Here is a 16,638-nt window from a genome sequence, read left to right on the forward strand (position 1 = left end):
ATTAAGGCGTGAGTGAAACTTACAGTTACATCTTGGAACAGGTGCCCAGCCTTCAGAGGTACATTTGGCCTTGTTTCCAGTAAGTGGTGGGTGAAAACCTTTTTTGCAGTTGTATGAGATTTCATCATCCCCTCTATATTTATCTTTTTGAGGGTATATATTGCCATTAGCCAAATGAGGGGGATTGCACATGATTTCTAAAAATAAGTATTTCATTAACTCAGTTAAGATGTTAGCTACTAGTCCATTAAGATTATGAAATCTACAGAAATAACAGTAGATTCTAGCCTCACAAAGAGTATTTAAGTTCCTCTTCATTCAGAATGGTTAAATCATGCTATATTCTAATAACTCATATAGCCTTTCTGAAAATCTTATATATGTCAAAGATAAATTACCAATTTGAATATAATTTGTATATATAAAATATATTACTTATTTTTTATGATAAGATAGTATTTCATAATCTTTTAGTACCTCAGAATCAACATTATGAATATCAATTTTTTTTCATATATACGACAGTAGAAAAATGAATGTTTTTTTGTATTCTGGTTGTAGGAAGCTTTTTAAAAAAAAATCCTGATGAAAGGAAATTTACTTTAAGTTATAGTAATGATAAAATTCTCTATATCTCAGTCAATATCTCATCTGATTATGAAATCTGGGCAGTTCAGCTTGCTGTTTTGACATAATAACGCTGGAGGACTCAGAAGTCTTGTCACATGGTACAACATAGTCCGTGTACGAAACTTACACTATCTCTTCCTTTGCTGCATCTCCTTGATACTCTCTCCTATTCTTCCCCATTTGTGCTTAGCTGTTTATCCTCTATACCTTTTACCTACTAGCCATAATTTTGTCTGCTAGAATAACACAGAGTAAATCTCTCTCTTCCACATGAAAATCCTTTAAATATTAGAAGACAGCAAACCACATGCTACTTTGATTCTTTCTTCTACAAGTTAAATATATTCAGATCCTTTGACTCTACCTTTTATGACATAATTTGAATACTCTTCAGCATCCTATTCACCCTCCTTTAGATATGTACTCATTTGTCACTAGCCCTTCTAAAATATACTAATCAGAAATAACCACTGTATTGGGAATTCAATCTTTCAAATAAAGACCTCTATAACCACCCTGATCTAGGCACTACTATATTTGTTTTAATCTTGTAATCAGCTTTCAGAAACCACATTGAACAGTTAGTTCCTATTAAGCTTGTGGTAAGTTAAAACACCCTCTCTTTTTTCAGATAACCTGCTTCTTCCAAAATTTTGCCCGTTTGATACTTTATAATTTCCTAAAGCTCAGTGTAGGTAGGATTGTATTAGAAGCAAAACAGTGTAAGGGAAGGAGACTTGTGTTGTCTTTCCATCTGTCATTAAAGAACTGTATGATCTTAAGAAAGTCCTTCAATGTCTCTAGCTCCAAGTTTCCTTGCCAAAAAAAATATGAAGGTTGGAGTAGATGATCGTCAAAGTCCTTTACATTTCAATGTTTTACTATTGATAGAGTTCATCTTACTGCTTTCAAGCATTTCAAATCAACCATTCTGTTGGGAGGAGGGAAGAACTCTTTAAAAAGCAACTAAACATGCAATTAATTGCTTATATAAATATGAACTGAAATAATAAAGAAGGAAAATATGACCTCTGCAGGACATAACTGGAATCCAGCCATACGGAGTGCAAGTGGCATCGCCTCTTTCACTGAATGCAAAACCTGGATTACAAGTATATTGTAGTCGTTCATTCTCCTTGTAAACTGATTTTGCAGCTAAAACATTTCCATTCTCAACTTCTGGTAGTTTACAGGAAATTTCTAGATGAAATGGAAAAAACATAAAAAAAATTTTTAATGACTAGTAAAATAGTATTAAAAAATTAATCATATAAAAGGTTAACATTGGAAAGAAAAAATAATATTTTATCTGAATAAAGTAACATAAATGTCTCAATTTCCTGGCATTTCATTTGTCTTTCTTTTTATTTGCCTCACGTAACTCTTGAAGGAATTAAAACATATTGACAAAATTTATTACATTGCTAAAAGGTTAGCCTTAAGCCAGTTTTTTTGCTTGAAATAAACAGCAGACAATAGTATTCAAATATGCCTATCCTTAGCAAAGGTATATCCTCTGTCTAGGACCTCTGTTTAAGTACCAAGTACTTAAAAATATATTTTTTGCGTTCTATTTATCTTATATAGATAATCCAAGAGAATAGTAAATTATACGAAAAGGACAAGGTGCAAAAGAAGACCAATAAAAATAAACTTTTCTTACCCACACATTGAGGTTCTTGTTCATTCCAATCACCATTTGTTGAACAGTGTATTTCCCTGGGCCCCTTCAGCTTAAAACCTGGGTTACATTCAAACTGTACTACTTGGCCAAAAGTAAATTCCTGTTCTGGGTCAAGTGAACTTGTAGAAATTTTTCCATTTTGTGGTGCTGTCACTGGTGAACACTTAACAACTGCAAACATAAACATACACTTATAGATGTACTTGCATAATTTGTAATATGTATTGTAAAAGAAAACTTAATTCTAAGTAAAAATGGGTTTCAAAAATAACAAAATTACTTGAACATTTCATTGCAAATATTTTATGATTGATATGAAAGTAATCAATGATGTCTAGCAAAATAACGGCACATGTATTTTTCTTGGAGGGAATGGCAGTAAGGTTTGATATTTTTGCAGTCTTTATAGCAATAAATAAATATTATCTTGAAGTACTGGTGAAAAAATGAATACTTTAACACAGAAAATAAAAAAAACCTAATGTTACTAGCAGTCTCTTAATAAATGCTTACTGATTGTTTATTTTTTATAATGTAATTATAATCTTGAGAAAGTATCACAAATATCTATAACAATATAGTCTATGTTAGTCACCTCATATTTATAATACTCTTCTTTATCCCATTTAAAAAAAATAAAATTATCTGATTGCTATTTTTGGACTTGGATGCTAGAGAAAAGACCACTAAATTTTGAGTCAAATACCTTTAGTTCAAATGTTGTCCTTCATTTCCTATCTACATGACCTTGGGAGGATACTTAATCTCTGTGGAGCAGTTTCTTCATTTGTAATATGAAGAGTTTGGACTAGGTGACCTCTAAAGTCTCTTTCAGGGCTAAAACTGTTATCTATGGTCTATGATAATCTTCAGTGTTCCTAAATGTCTAAGCATTATGGCATTATTCTGATGGCAAGTCCTTATTTTGCCTGTAGTGATCTTATGTGGTTGAATTACTAAGAAATACTATTTATCTGAGGATTAATCATTTATTATTTGTTATAAGCTATAAACTCAAGTAATAAATAATTTTGAATTTGTCGGGGAAAGGTTAAATTATTGATTTATAGGAATATTAAGCACAAGAAAGTGTTTATTAAAAATACTCTTTAAATTCAATATAAAATGGACTTGTCACACAAATGTACCTTCACAGAAAGGGACATCATTGCTCCATCCATCTGCTTCACATACACGGAAATTAATTGGGCTTGCCAACTGATATCTGCAAATATAAAGTAATTGAAAGTAAAAGCATGTTTGTGTACGGTTCAGGATACCTTTGAAACATCTTTTAAAAAAATAACAGTTGTGGGGGCGGAGCCAAGATGGCGGAGTAGAAAGGCACGCATATGCTACCTCCGAACCCACTGCCCATAAAATACCTGTAAAAAAAAGAACCACAGGAGAATTCTGGAGCAGCGGAAGGCACAGAATGGAGCGGATGAGATTTCTGCTCCAGAGAGCCTTAAACCTCTTGTAAAAGGTCCCTCGCACCCCGGACCCTGAGCAGAGCCCAACCCTGCCTCAGCGGCACAGCACTGAAAGGAGCAGATCTGAGCAGGCTTCAGGGACTGAATCTCCAGCAGCCATGCAGGTCCCTCCACCCACAGGTGACAAGGGTTGGTGAGAGGGTCTCTTTGGCGGGATCGAGAGGGGAGTGGGGTGCCTCCATAACTCAGGCCCCCTCAGGAGGCAGCAGCGGAGGTGGGAGCAGACCAGGGCTCCCCAAGCAGGCAGGATCCCAGATCCATTGTTGAAGGTCTCTGCATAAACCCCCTGAGGGAACTGAGCCTGAGAGGCAGCCCTGCCCTGACTTGAGCACCTGAACTTAATCTCACACTGAACAGCAGCCCAGCCCCTGCCCAAAGCCCTGAGGCTGGGAAGCAGCATTTGAATCTCAAACCCCAAGTGCTGGCTGGGTGGATCTGGAGGTGAGGTGGGGGTGGAAAGGACACTCAAAAGTCAAGTCACTGGCTGGGAAAATGCCCAGAAAAGGGAAAAAAAATAAGACTATAGAAGATTACTTTCTTGGTGAACAGGCATTTCCTCCCTTCCTTTCTGATGAGCAAGAACAATGCTTACCATCAGGGAAAAATGCAGAAGTCAAGGCTTCTGTATCCCAGCCCACTCAATGGGCTCAGGCCATGGAAGAGCTCAGAAAGGATTTTGAAAATCAAGTTAGAGAGGTGAAGGAAAAACTGGGAAGAGAATTGAGTGACAGGCAAGCAAAGCATGAAAAACAAATAAACACCCTGCTAAAGGAGACCCAAAAAAATGCTGAAGAAAATAACACTTTGAAAAATAGGCTAACTCAATTGGCAAAAGAGGTTCAAAAAGCCAATGAGGAGAAGAATGCTTTCAAAAACAGAATTAGCCAAATGGAAAAGGAGATTCAAAAGCTCACTGAAGAAAATAGTTCTTTCAAAATTAGAATGGAACAGATGGAGGCTAATGACTTTATGAGAAACCAAGAAATCACAAAACAAAACCAAAAGAGTGAAAAAATGGAAGATAACATGAAATATATCATTGGAAAAACAAATGACCTGGAGAATAGATCCAGGAGAGACAATTTAAAATTATGGGCCTACCTGAAAGCCATGATCAAAAAAAGAGCCTAGACAACATCTTTCATGAAATTATCAAGGAAAACTGCCCTGAGATTCTAGAACCAGAGGGCAAAATAAGTATTCAAGGAATCCACAGATCACTGCCTGAAAGAGATCCAAAAAGAGAAACTCCTAGGAACATTGTGGCCAAATTCCAGAGTTCCCAGGTCAAGAAGAAAATATTGCAAGCAGCTAGAAAGAAACAATTCAAGTATTGTGGAAATACAATCAGGATAACACAAGATCTAGCAGCTTCTATGTTAAGGGATCGAAGGGCATGGAATAGGATATTCCAGAAGTCAAAGGAACTAGGACTAAAACCAAGAATCACCTACCCAGCAAAACTGAGTATAATACTTCAGGGGAAAAATTGGTCTTTCAATGAAATAGAGGACTTTCAAGCATTCTTGATGAAAAGGCCAGAGCTGAAAAGAAAATTTGACTTTCAAACACAAGAATGAAGAGAAGCATGAAAAAGTAAATAGCAAAACGAAGTCATAAGGGACTTTACAAAAGTTGAACTGTTTACATTCCTACATGGAAAGACAATATTTGTAACTCTTGAAACTATTCAGTATCTGGGTAGTGGGTGGGATTACACACACACACATGCACACACTCACACACACATAGAGACAGAGTGCACAGAGTGAATTGAAGAGGATGGGATCATATCTTTAAAAAATGAAATCAAGCAGTGAGAGAGAAATATATTGGGAGGAGAAAGGGAGAAATGGAATGGGGCAAATTATCTCTCATAAAAGAGGCAAGCAAAAGACGTATTAGTGGAGGGATAAAGAGGGGACGTGAGAGAAAAACATGAAGTTTACTCTCATTACATTCCACTAAAGGAAGGAATAAAATGCACACTCATTTTGGTATGAAAACCTATCTTATAATACAGGAAAGTGGGGGATAGGGGGATAGGGAGGTTGGGGGGATGATGGACGGGAGGGCATGGGGAGGAGGGAGCAATCTGAGGTCGACACTTATGGGGAGGGACAGGATCAAAAGACAGTACAGAAGTAATGGGGGACAGGATAGGATGGAGGGAAATATAATTAGTTCTTACACAACACTACTATTATGGAAGTCATTTGCAAAACTACACAGATTTCGCCTGTATTGAATTGCTTGCCCTCCAAAGGAAAGGGGTGGGAAGGGACGGAGGAAGAGAAGTTGGAACTCAAAGTTTTAGGAACAACTGTCGAGTACTGTTCTTGCCACTAGGAAATAAGAAATAAAGGTAAAGGGGTATAGGATGGAGACAAGGGCAGAGAGGGATGATAGAAGAGAGGGCAGATTGGCAGACAGGGGCAATTAAAACGCTCGGTGTTTTGGGGTGGGAGGAGGGTACAAAAGGGGAGAAAATTTGGAACCCAAAATTTTGTGAAAATGAATGTTAAAAGTTAAATAAATAAATGAATGAATGAATGAATAAAAGAAAGAAGAAACAAAAAAAAGAAGAAAGTCTGAACCATAAAAAAAAATAACAGTTGAATCTAGCTTATTGTCAAACTACCTTTTAGTGAAGATAAACTTCCATGGTTCAATGATCAAATAATAATAAATAATAATACATTGCATTTCTATAACACTTTGAGGTTTTCAAAGTGCTTGAAAAATATCTTACTTTTTCTTCAGAACAAGCCTGAGAGGTAAACGTTATTATTATCTCCATTTTTTGCAGGTAAAGAAACTGAGGCAGACAGAGCTTAAGTGATTTGTACATTGTCACCTAGTTTGTGAATGTCTGAAGTTAAATTTGAATTCAGGTCTTCTTGACTCCAGATATAGCATTTTATGCACTGTGCCTTTTAACTTTGAGTACTGATCCAACAAAGCATCTTGTAACCAATTCATGCCATTCCTCACCATTTTAAGCAGTTGTTTGTGTTCTTGATAAATTTTTCATATGTTATCCAAGCAAAGTCAGTGGGGTTGAGGAAGAGGGATAGAATCAGTGTGCTTGGGACCTTCAGGCTAGATTTCTTGGAGAGATCTTTTAATAAATCACAAAAAAATCTATATAAATCCATAAGCAAACATTATATACAATAGGGATATATTCGAAGCGTTGCCAATGAATATAACAGTAAAGCAAAGATGTCCCACTCCACCCAGCCTCCACTGTTATTTTACATAATTCTGAAAATATTAGCAAAGAATAAGGGAAATAAATTAAAAGCATAAAGATTGGACATGAGATAAAAATGTTCCTAATTACTGATGTCAGGATTTACTTGGAAAGTCCTAGGAAATCAACAAAAACACTGACTGATTTAATTAATAACTTCACAAAATTTTAGGCTAAAAAATAAACCACAAAAAATCGATAACATTTCTCTATAATAACAACAAATCTAGAAGGCAATAGTAGAAAGAGAAATTTCATTACAAATTATCAAAAATGCATAAAACATTTGAGGTTCAATCCACCAGAGCACACAAAATATTTATATAGATTCAACCACAAGTGCTCCTTAAAGAAAAAGAAATATAGCTTATATAGCTGCAGAACTATTTGGTGCATGGCGAAGCCATACCAAGATAATACAAATGGCAATGCAGCTAAAGTCACTTTACAGTTTTAATGCTATTCCAATCAAGTTATCAAAGGGATACTTTACAGAACTTGATGAAATAGTAATACTTCATTTGGACAGATGAAAGAGCTAAAATACCTGAAGAATTTTTTTTAAAGAGGTATGAAGGAGGAAAAATATTTCCAAGAATAGCACTTCCCAGTCTCTAATATGATCAGTCAACAAAGCCGTATAATATTGGTTAAAAATATAGAGAGGAAAATCATTAGAACATACTAGATAAAGGAGAACGAAAACCAATGGAATTCAGTAACCCAGTATTTGACAAACTGGAAAACAAATTACTAAGGAAATAACTACTTATTTCATACAAATTTCTAAGAACACTGGAAAGCTAATTAGCAAAGATTAAGTATAGAAATATATTTTATACCATCCCCTATGATCAATTCTAAATAGATATATAACCTTAATCATAACACTCAAAAAAAAAAAAAAGAAAACAGATTATGTGGTTTTCATAGCTATACGTAGGTGATATATTCTTACCCAAATAAGGATAGAGGTAATAGCAGAAGATAAAACTGATTACATGAAACAGAAAAGCTACTGTACAAATGCAACTTAGGCTAAGTACATAATACAATTTTGAAAAGATCTTTCTATCAAAATGGGTTGATGTCCAAGATATGTAAACACCCCCACCCCAGTCTATCACAAAACAAGCAAGACCCAAAAGCCTTCCCAAAACAGATGCAGTCAAAAGGTATGAACATAAGAAAAATTACAACCCATTAACAATCATATGAAAAAATGTTCCAATCACTTATACGAAGTGAATTTCAAATTAAAACAACTTTGAATTTTTGGTCTACTCTCTGGAAACTGACAAACATGGCAAAAGACAGGAATAGTCAATGTTGGAGGGGTTATGGAAAAATAGGCACACTACTAGCAAGCACATTTTACTAGAGCTGTGAATACCTTCAAATATTTAGGAAAGTAATTTTGAATTAAGAAAGTGGTCAAAATATCTACTTAACCCAAAGCCTCCACAATTAAGCTTGCATTCCAAGAAAGCTATTGACATGATTTAAATAACTATATATACTAAAATATTCATAGAAGCATTTTTGTGATAGGAAAGAACTAGAAACAATATAATTTGTTGAATGCCTAAATGAATGTTGGTATATAAATATAATGAAATGTTGTACTGTAAGAAATGATGAATGTAGAGAATCATCACATGAGCTATAAGAAATGATGCAGAGTAAAGTAAGTAGAGCTCTGAAAACAGTATATACAATGATTACAACAATGTAGACATTAAGAAACACACAAAAAAATCAAAAGTGAATGTTGAAAAACTACAAAAGACAAATATGGCATCAAAGGAAAGATTAAAAAAAAGACAGCTCCACGCTTTGCAGAAGTGGGAAGTCCAAAATTATGGTACATTGCACATATTTTCAGATTTATGAAATGTATATTGGTGAGTTTTCTCTGATTTTTCTTTATATTACCTTTAGAAATATGATTTGTTATACAGAACAACTAGCGTTAAAGGAAAGGAGAAAACTACTGGGGAAAATTTTGGCGATTATAAAAACAAAATACATCAATACAATTTATGTAAAAAGAGAAAGCTAGAAAAATGGGTACAGTAGGTCGTCATAAAAGGATGATTAATACAAAAAAATTGCCAATTAAAATGAATCTGCTGAAAATGAGAACCAACATTTTAGACAAATAATAAATGTTTCTTTGGAACTTAAGCTTAAAAATTAAATTAGCAATAATGAAAATAACTATCTAATTTCAAATTTTAAAATTTAGTTTGCAATTTTTATCTAATTATTAAATCAAGTAATGACAAATATTGATATTTTAATGTAATTTCTTGACAAATTCATATGATAAGATGCTTGACTTTCTCACAGAGGGATAGGAAAGGGATAGACATTCCTATAAAGCAAGGATATTTGAATAGGAGCTAATTTTATAAGTGATCAATTAGTTAGTAAATATTTTCAATTTCGAACTACTTTTGCTGCCTCACTCCACTTCATAGTGAAGCATTGTGGTAGATCAGGGACCCATGTTAAGAGGAAAGAAGATCTGAGTTCAAGTTCTTGATTTTAAAATATAAAAGATTTGTTATCCCACGAAAGTCACTAAACCACTGAGTGCCACAAATAACTCTAAGATTATACGATTCAGAATAAAGATCTATTTGCCTTCATCAGGGTTTCCTTTACCATGAAATTACAGTTGTATTTAAACCAAAGAGATCACAGGTTCACACCAAAATAAGTTTCAGCTTCCTAACTTGAGGCACTTCAATAATAAAAACGAGCATATCTAGAATTCCAGGCGTTTAACCTATAATCATTTTCCATTTCAGCATAATTCTTCTGTTTACTTACCTCTAAAAATATTTTTAAAATCCCATGCGAACAAATTTATAAGTTATAAATAAGTAATTTAATTATCTGTTCACTCCGACAATTTTTTCTACCTGCAGTTTAAAATTCTGAACACCTACCCTTCATCACATTTATATTCAACCCGCGATCCAAATAAAAACTCAGTGTCTTCCAAAAGTTCAAAAGAGCCAAACTGAATATCTCCAGGATGACCACAGGGCTTTCCTAAAATAAAAGGACAAAATATAAAATGACGATATGGTAAAAATGAAAATACTTTTTTTGTGCTGTATTTGAGTGAGATATTTTGTAGAGACTTCTATTTTATGGTAGATTTACTAGAAATCAGTTTTTACATGAAGAGAGCATCCTTTGAATTTCTCGATAGCCAAATACAAGGTATCTTATAAAACATATTCTAAACTTTCTTTGCTACAATTCAGTCCAATTATTCGTTTTTGGGAATGTAATGATATCCTTAAAAATTATAGCGTTCATATTTTTCAACCTGTTGCAAAATTTTCAGTACACATGTAAGTTAACAAAAATTGCACAAAAAAAGAAATACTCACTCATACATACTCTATTTGGGTAAATAGACTCCCATTTTCCATTCTTACATTCCATTACAATACTTCCAAGTGTTCTGTATCCAGGTCGACATTTGTAAGTAGCACGTGTACCTTCACGATATACTGACTCAGACCATGTCCCTGTTAGAATTTCTGTAGGTTTTCTTGGAGGGCCATCATTACAGTCTGTGGGAGGAATGCCAAGTTTATTAATTTAAAAAAAAAAAACAGACTAGGATTTTTGAGTTGGAAGAGATCACAAGAAAACTGAGACCCACAGAAGTAAAGTGAATGGACCAAGGTCAAACAGTTAAGAATAACAAAGTAAGGACCTAAGTGATCTGTTCACTTATACTACACAGTCATTAGAAAGGGCTTCCTTCAACATGATAGGGAGGACAATGACTGAAATATATAAAGTTCTTTAAGGCTTGCAACTCATTTAATCTTCACAATAGGAATATGCCATTATTATTGCCATTTTACAAATGAGGAAACTGAGCTACATGGAGGTTAAGTGATTCACCCATTGTCACATAGTAAGTATCCGAAGCAGAGTTTGAACTCAGATATTCTTTATTTAAAAATCTAGAACTCTATATACTATATCATGCTGTTTCTTATAAGAACATGTATGCAATTAAATAAAACCATAGCCTTTATCCAAATATGCAAAATGCTCTGCAGAATTTAAAGTTCTTTATAAATGATTACATAATAATTTTATTTATCACATTACACATTATAACTGATAAATAATTAAACTATGCATTAAAATTATTTTAACAGTATAGCTCATATACTTACATACCTTAACTGAAGTATGATTCAGTTATTTATTTATTTATTTATTTTTTTTATTTTGTAATGTTTAACAATCACTGCCATACAATTGTGATTTTATCCCCTCCACCTACCCCCCACTCCCCCCCTCCCTCCCCACGACTGCATACAATTCTGTATAGATTCTACATATACTTTCCTATTGAGTATATTTTCACTATAGTCATGCTATGTAGTCAGACTAAGATAAATGAAAGAAATCGTATAACAAATCAGAACATGATACACAAACACATACACATACACAAACATGATCTGCTACAATATGTGAGTGACTTCCATATTTCTCTCTCTGAGTGTGGCAGGCATTTTGCCTTGAGATCCTCCATTGGGATTTTTTTTTTTTTTTTTTTGGTAAGAAGTTCTTGTGTTGTTACAAAAATCTAAGTCTACCAGAAAAAACTCTCACACACTGTGGTTGTTGCTGTGCATAAAGTTCTCCTGGTTCTGCTCCTTTCACTCAGCATCAGGTCATATAAGTCCTTCCAGGCCTCTCTGAAGTCTTCTTGTTCATCATTTCTTATGGCACAATAGTACTCCATTACATTCATATACCATAATTTATTCAGCCATTCCCCAATTGATGGACATCCCCTTGACTTCCAGTTTTTGGCAACTACATAGAGTGCTGCTATAAATATTTTTGTACATGTGGGACCCTTTCCCATTTTTATGATCTCTTGGGGATATAGTCCTAGTAGCAATATTGCTGGGTCAAAGGGTATGCACATTTTTGTAGCCCTTTGGGCATAGTTCCAAATTGCTCTCCAGAATGGTTGGATGCGCTCGCAGCTCCACCAACAATGAATTAGTGTTCCAACTTTCCCACATCCTCTCCAGCATTTATCATTTTCTTGTTCTGTCATGTTTGCCAATCTTATAGGTGTGATGTGGTACTTCAGAGTTGTTTTGATTTGCATCTCTCTAACCAATAGTGATTTAGAGCATTTTTTCATATGATTATAGATAGCTTTAATTTCTTCCTCTGAAAATTGCCTGTTCATATCCTTTGACCATTTATCAATTGGGGAATGACTTGTATGATTATACATTTGGATCAGTTCTCTATATATTCTAGAAATGAGGCCTTTATCCCCGAGCTTAGCTGTAAAAATTCTTTCCCAATTTACTACATCCCTCCGGATTTTGGTTGCATTGGGTTTGGTTGTGCAAAAACTTCTCAGTTTAATGTAATCAAAGTTATCCATTTTGCATTTCATAATGCATTCTATCTCTCCTTTAGTAAAGAATTCTTCCCTTCTCCATAGATCTGATAAATACACTATTCCTTGCTTCTCCAGTTTATTCATGGTATCAATCTTTATACCTAAATCATGTACCCATTTGGACTTTATTCTTGTGTACGGTGTCAGGTATGGGTCTATGCCTAATTTCCGCCACACTGTTATCCAGTTTTCCCAGCAATTTTTGTCAAACAATGAGTTCTTATCCCAGAAGCTGGGGTCCTTGGGTTTATCAAACAGAAGGTTGCTATATTCCTTGCCTACTGCATCTTGAGTGCCAAGTCTATTCCACTTGTCTACCTCTCTGTTTCTTAGCCACTACCAAGTGGTTTTGATAATTGCTGCTTTATAGTACAGTTTGAGGTCTGGTAGCGCTAGGCCACCTTCCCAAGCATTTCTTTTCATTAGTCCCTTTGATATTCTGGACCTTTTGTTTTTCCAAATGAATTTTGATATTATTTTGTCCAGCTCTAGAAAGTAATTGTCTGATAGTTTAATTGGTATGGCACTAAATAAGTATATTAATTTGGGTAGAATTGTCATTTTTATTATATTAGCACGGCCTACCCATGAGCAACTAATGTTTTTCCACTTACTTAAATCTGACTTTATTTGTGCAAAAAGTGTCTTGTAATTGTGTTCATATAATCCCTGGGTTTGTTTTGGCAGGTAGACTCCTAAGTATTTTATACTGTCTACCCTAACTTTAAATGGGATTTCTCTTTCTATCTCTTGCTGTTGGACTTTGTTGCTAATATATAGGAATGCAGAAGATTTGTGGGGGTTTATTTTGTACCCTGCAACTTTGCCAAAGTTGTTTATTAATTCTAGTAATTTTTTACTTGAATCTCTGGGATTCTCTAGGTAAATCATCATATCATCTGCAAAGAGTGATAACTTAGTTTCTTCTTTGGCTATTTTAATTCCTTGGATATCTTTATCTTGTCTAATTGCTACAGCTAACATTTCTAGTACCATATTAAATAATAGTGGTGATAATGGACAACCTTGTTTCACCCCTGATCTTATTGGGAATGCATCTAGCTTATCCCCATTGCATATAATGCTTGCTGAAGGTTTTAGATAGATACTGCTTATTATTTTATGGAAAGTTCCCTTTATTCCTACATTCTCCAATGTTTTTAGTAGGAATGGATGTTGTATTTTGTCAAAAGCTTTTTCTGCATCTATTGAGATAATCATGTGGTTTTTGTTAGCTTTGTTGTTGATGTGATCGATAATGCTAATAGTTTTCCTAATATTGAACCAGCCCTGTAGTCCTGGTATGAATCCTACCTGATCATAATGTATTAATCTCGTGATAAGATGCTGTATTCGTTTTGCTAGAATCTTATTTAAAATTTTTGCATCTATATTCATTAGGGAAATTGGTCTATAATTTTCTTTCTCTGTTTTGTCTCTTCCTGGTTTGGGTATCAAAACCATATTTGTATCATAGAAAGAATTTGGGAGGACTCCTTCTTCCCCAATTTTCAAGAATAGTGTATGTAGTATTGGAATTAACTGTTCTTTAAATGTTTGATAGAATTCACTTGTGAATCCATCTGGCCCTGGAGATTTTTTCCTAGGGAGTTCATTGATGGCTTGTTCAATTTCTTTTTCTGAGATGGGGTTGTTTAAGTATTCAACTTCCTCTTCTGTTAATCTGGGCAATTTGTATTTTTTAAAATATTCATCCATCTCATTTAGATTATCGAATTTGTGGGCATAAAGTTGGGCAAAGTAGTTTCTAATTATTGTTTTAATTTCCTCCTCATTGGAGGTGAGTTCACCCCTTTCATTTTTAATATTAGTAATTTGGTTTTCTTCTTTCTTTTTTTTAATCAGATTAACCAAAGGTTTATCAATTTTATTAGTTTTTTCATAAAACCAACTATTGGTTTTATTTATTAATTCAATAGTTTTCTTAATTTCAATTTTATTAATCTCTCCTTTGGTTTTCAGTATTTCTAATTTGGTATTTACTTGGGGATTTTCAATTTGTTCTTTTTCTAGCTTTTTCAACTGCAAGCCTAAGTCATTGATCTCCTCTTTCTCTATTTTATTTATGTAAGCATTCAGAGATATAAAACTTCCCCTAATAACTGCTTTTGCAGTATACCATAAGTTTTGGTATGTTGTCTCACTATTGTCATTCTCTCGAATGAAATTGTTGATTGTTTCTATGATTTCTTCTTTAACCCAACCCTTCTTTAGAATTAGATTATTTAGTTTCCAATTGATTTTTGGTTTCTCTTTCCATGGCCTTTTATTACATGTAATTTTTAATGCATTATGATCTGAAAAGGATGCATTGATTATCTCTACCTTTCTGCACTGGATTGTGAGATTTTTATGTCCTAGTACATGGTCAATTTTTGTAAATGTTCCATGTACCGCTGAGAAAAAAGTATATTCCTTTCTATTCCCATTTAATTTTCTCCAAAGATCTATCATATCTACCTTATCCAGAGTTTTATTTACCTCCTTAACCTCTTTCTTGTTTATTTTGAGGTTGGATTTATCGAGTTCAGAGAGAGGGAGGTTGAGGTCCCCCACTAGTATAGTTTTGCTGTCAATTTCTTCCTTCAACTCCCCCAACCTCTCCTCTAAGAATCTGGATGCTATACCACTTGGAGCATACATGTTTAGTAATGATATTGCTTCATTGTCTATGGTGCCTTTTAGCAGGATATAGTTTCTATCCTTATCCCTTTTGATTAGATCTATTTCTGCTTTTGCTTTATGATTCAGTTTTGTCTAGCAGGGAAACATATGGAGCAATGAGGCTCTACTTGGCACACGCTAAGCATTACATTAATATTATAATTATAATTATTAGATAAGGACATGTACCAAAGCCTTCATGCCAACCAAATCAATTCAGATGATCAACTGAGCAATTTGCTATTATTAACCCCCCTCTATTTTCAGAAGAAGAAACTGAGACAAGCAGAGGTTGCATGACTTGCCCAGGTTCACACAGCTTGTAAGTGTCTGAGGCCACATTAGAAGTCACCTCTTCCTGAGTTCAAGCCTAGAGCTCTTTCCTCTGACCCAAGATAAGTTCAAGATAAATTATAGAAAACCATGAAAATAACTGCAACTTATGTAACAATATTGATTGTAGAGGATGAAGAAATAAAGAATTTCTAAAAATTAATAAAATTCTCCAAATTAAATCAATATACATCCTGATGTCCTAAGGAAAAAAAACTTGAAAAATATGAAGATAGTGAGATTTATGTGAGAAAAAAGTTCAGGAAGAATGAATTAGAGGGTCAATGACTTGTAGAAAACAAGTCTTTACGTCAAGAATACTGTATCTGAGAAAAAATTAGTATGCAATGAATATAGGAAACACTAACAAACAAAAATGAAAAATATTTTAACAGACAATAAAAGACTTTCCATCATTGTAGTAGTTATCCCTGAATCAGCTGTCTTTATATAGTCAGATCATTTAGCTGTGAGAGAAAAGATTGAAATTAATACAGTTAATAAAACAAATAATAGTGAGAAAAAATATAGTGCACAATTAAAACAAACCTGAACTATTTAAAACGTAATTGAAAATGAAAGATTATAAGTGCACAACAGAAATTATACTAAATTAGTTATACTTATATACATTTTATATTGTTATATTACATTGTTATTAATTACATATAGTTATAATTATATTCTGCTAGTTAATGGCCCTTGCGAAAATTTAGATCTTACATTATTAGTATTAGTTATTATACTTCTGTATTTGATTTAGTTGAATCAAAAAATAATGACTAATGAGGATTTCTGTTCATTTAAAATAATTAGGAAATTTATTCCTCTTTTGATGTGAGACAAACTTAGAACTCATAACTGCTCAATTAAATACAATAACTTAATAACCTACAGTATTGGAACATATCACAAACTTTGTAAAAGAAGGAGAAAATTAGGAACAAAGATTTTCCACAGTCAAAGAAAAACTTCTTACAAATTTCTTTACACAATTAAGTACCTGCATCAAAATGGAAGTTGCTTTTCTATAATAGATGGCAAATTGAGAAACCTTAATTGGACTCTGGTTGATCCC

The 16,638-nt window shown here is 33.7% G+C and overlaps 1 protein-coding gene across 2 annotated transcripts in view; it reads right to left on the reverse strand.

The window, feature by feature from the left end:
• Window positions 1-16,638, reverse strand: part of CFH (complement factor H) — a 113,799-nt gene that overhangs the window by 67,142 nt on the left and 30,019 nt on the right. For both annotated transcript variants that reach the window (XM_072648316.1, XM_072648317.1), the window contains exons 2-7: window positions 10,474-10,659; window positions 10,021-10,126; window positions 3,463-3,539; window positions 2,294-2,485; window positions 1,660-1,830; window positions 24-197 (exon numbers count right to left, since the gene is read on the reverse strand). In XM_072648316.1, the coding sequence (XP_072504417.1) occupies window positions 24-197; window positions 1,660-1,830; window positions 2,294-2,485; window positions 3,463-3,539; window positions 10,021-10,126; window positions 10,474-10,659 (906 nt within the window). The remainder of the gene's footprint in view (window positions 1-23; window positions 198-1,659; window positions 1,831-2,293; window positions 2,486-3,462; window positions 3,540-10,020; window positions 10,127-10,473; window positions 10,660-16,638) is intronic.

Source organism: Notamacropus eugenii, chromosome 2 (assembly GCF_028372415.1).
Source record: "Notamacropus eugenii isolate mMacEug1 chromosome 2, mMacEug1.pri_v2, whole genome shotgun sequence".
In the NCBI taxonomy this organism is placed as follows: domain Eukaryota; kingdom Metazoa; phylum Chordata; class Mammalia; order Diprotodontia; family Macropodidae; genus Notamacropus; species Notamacropus eugenii.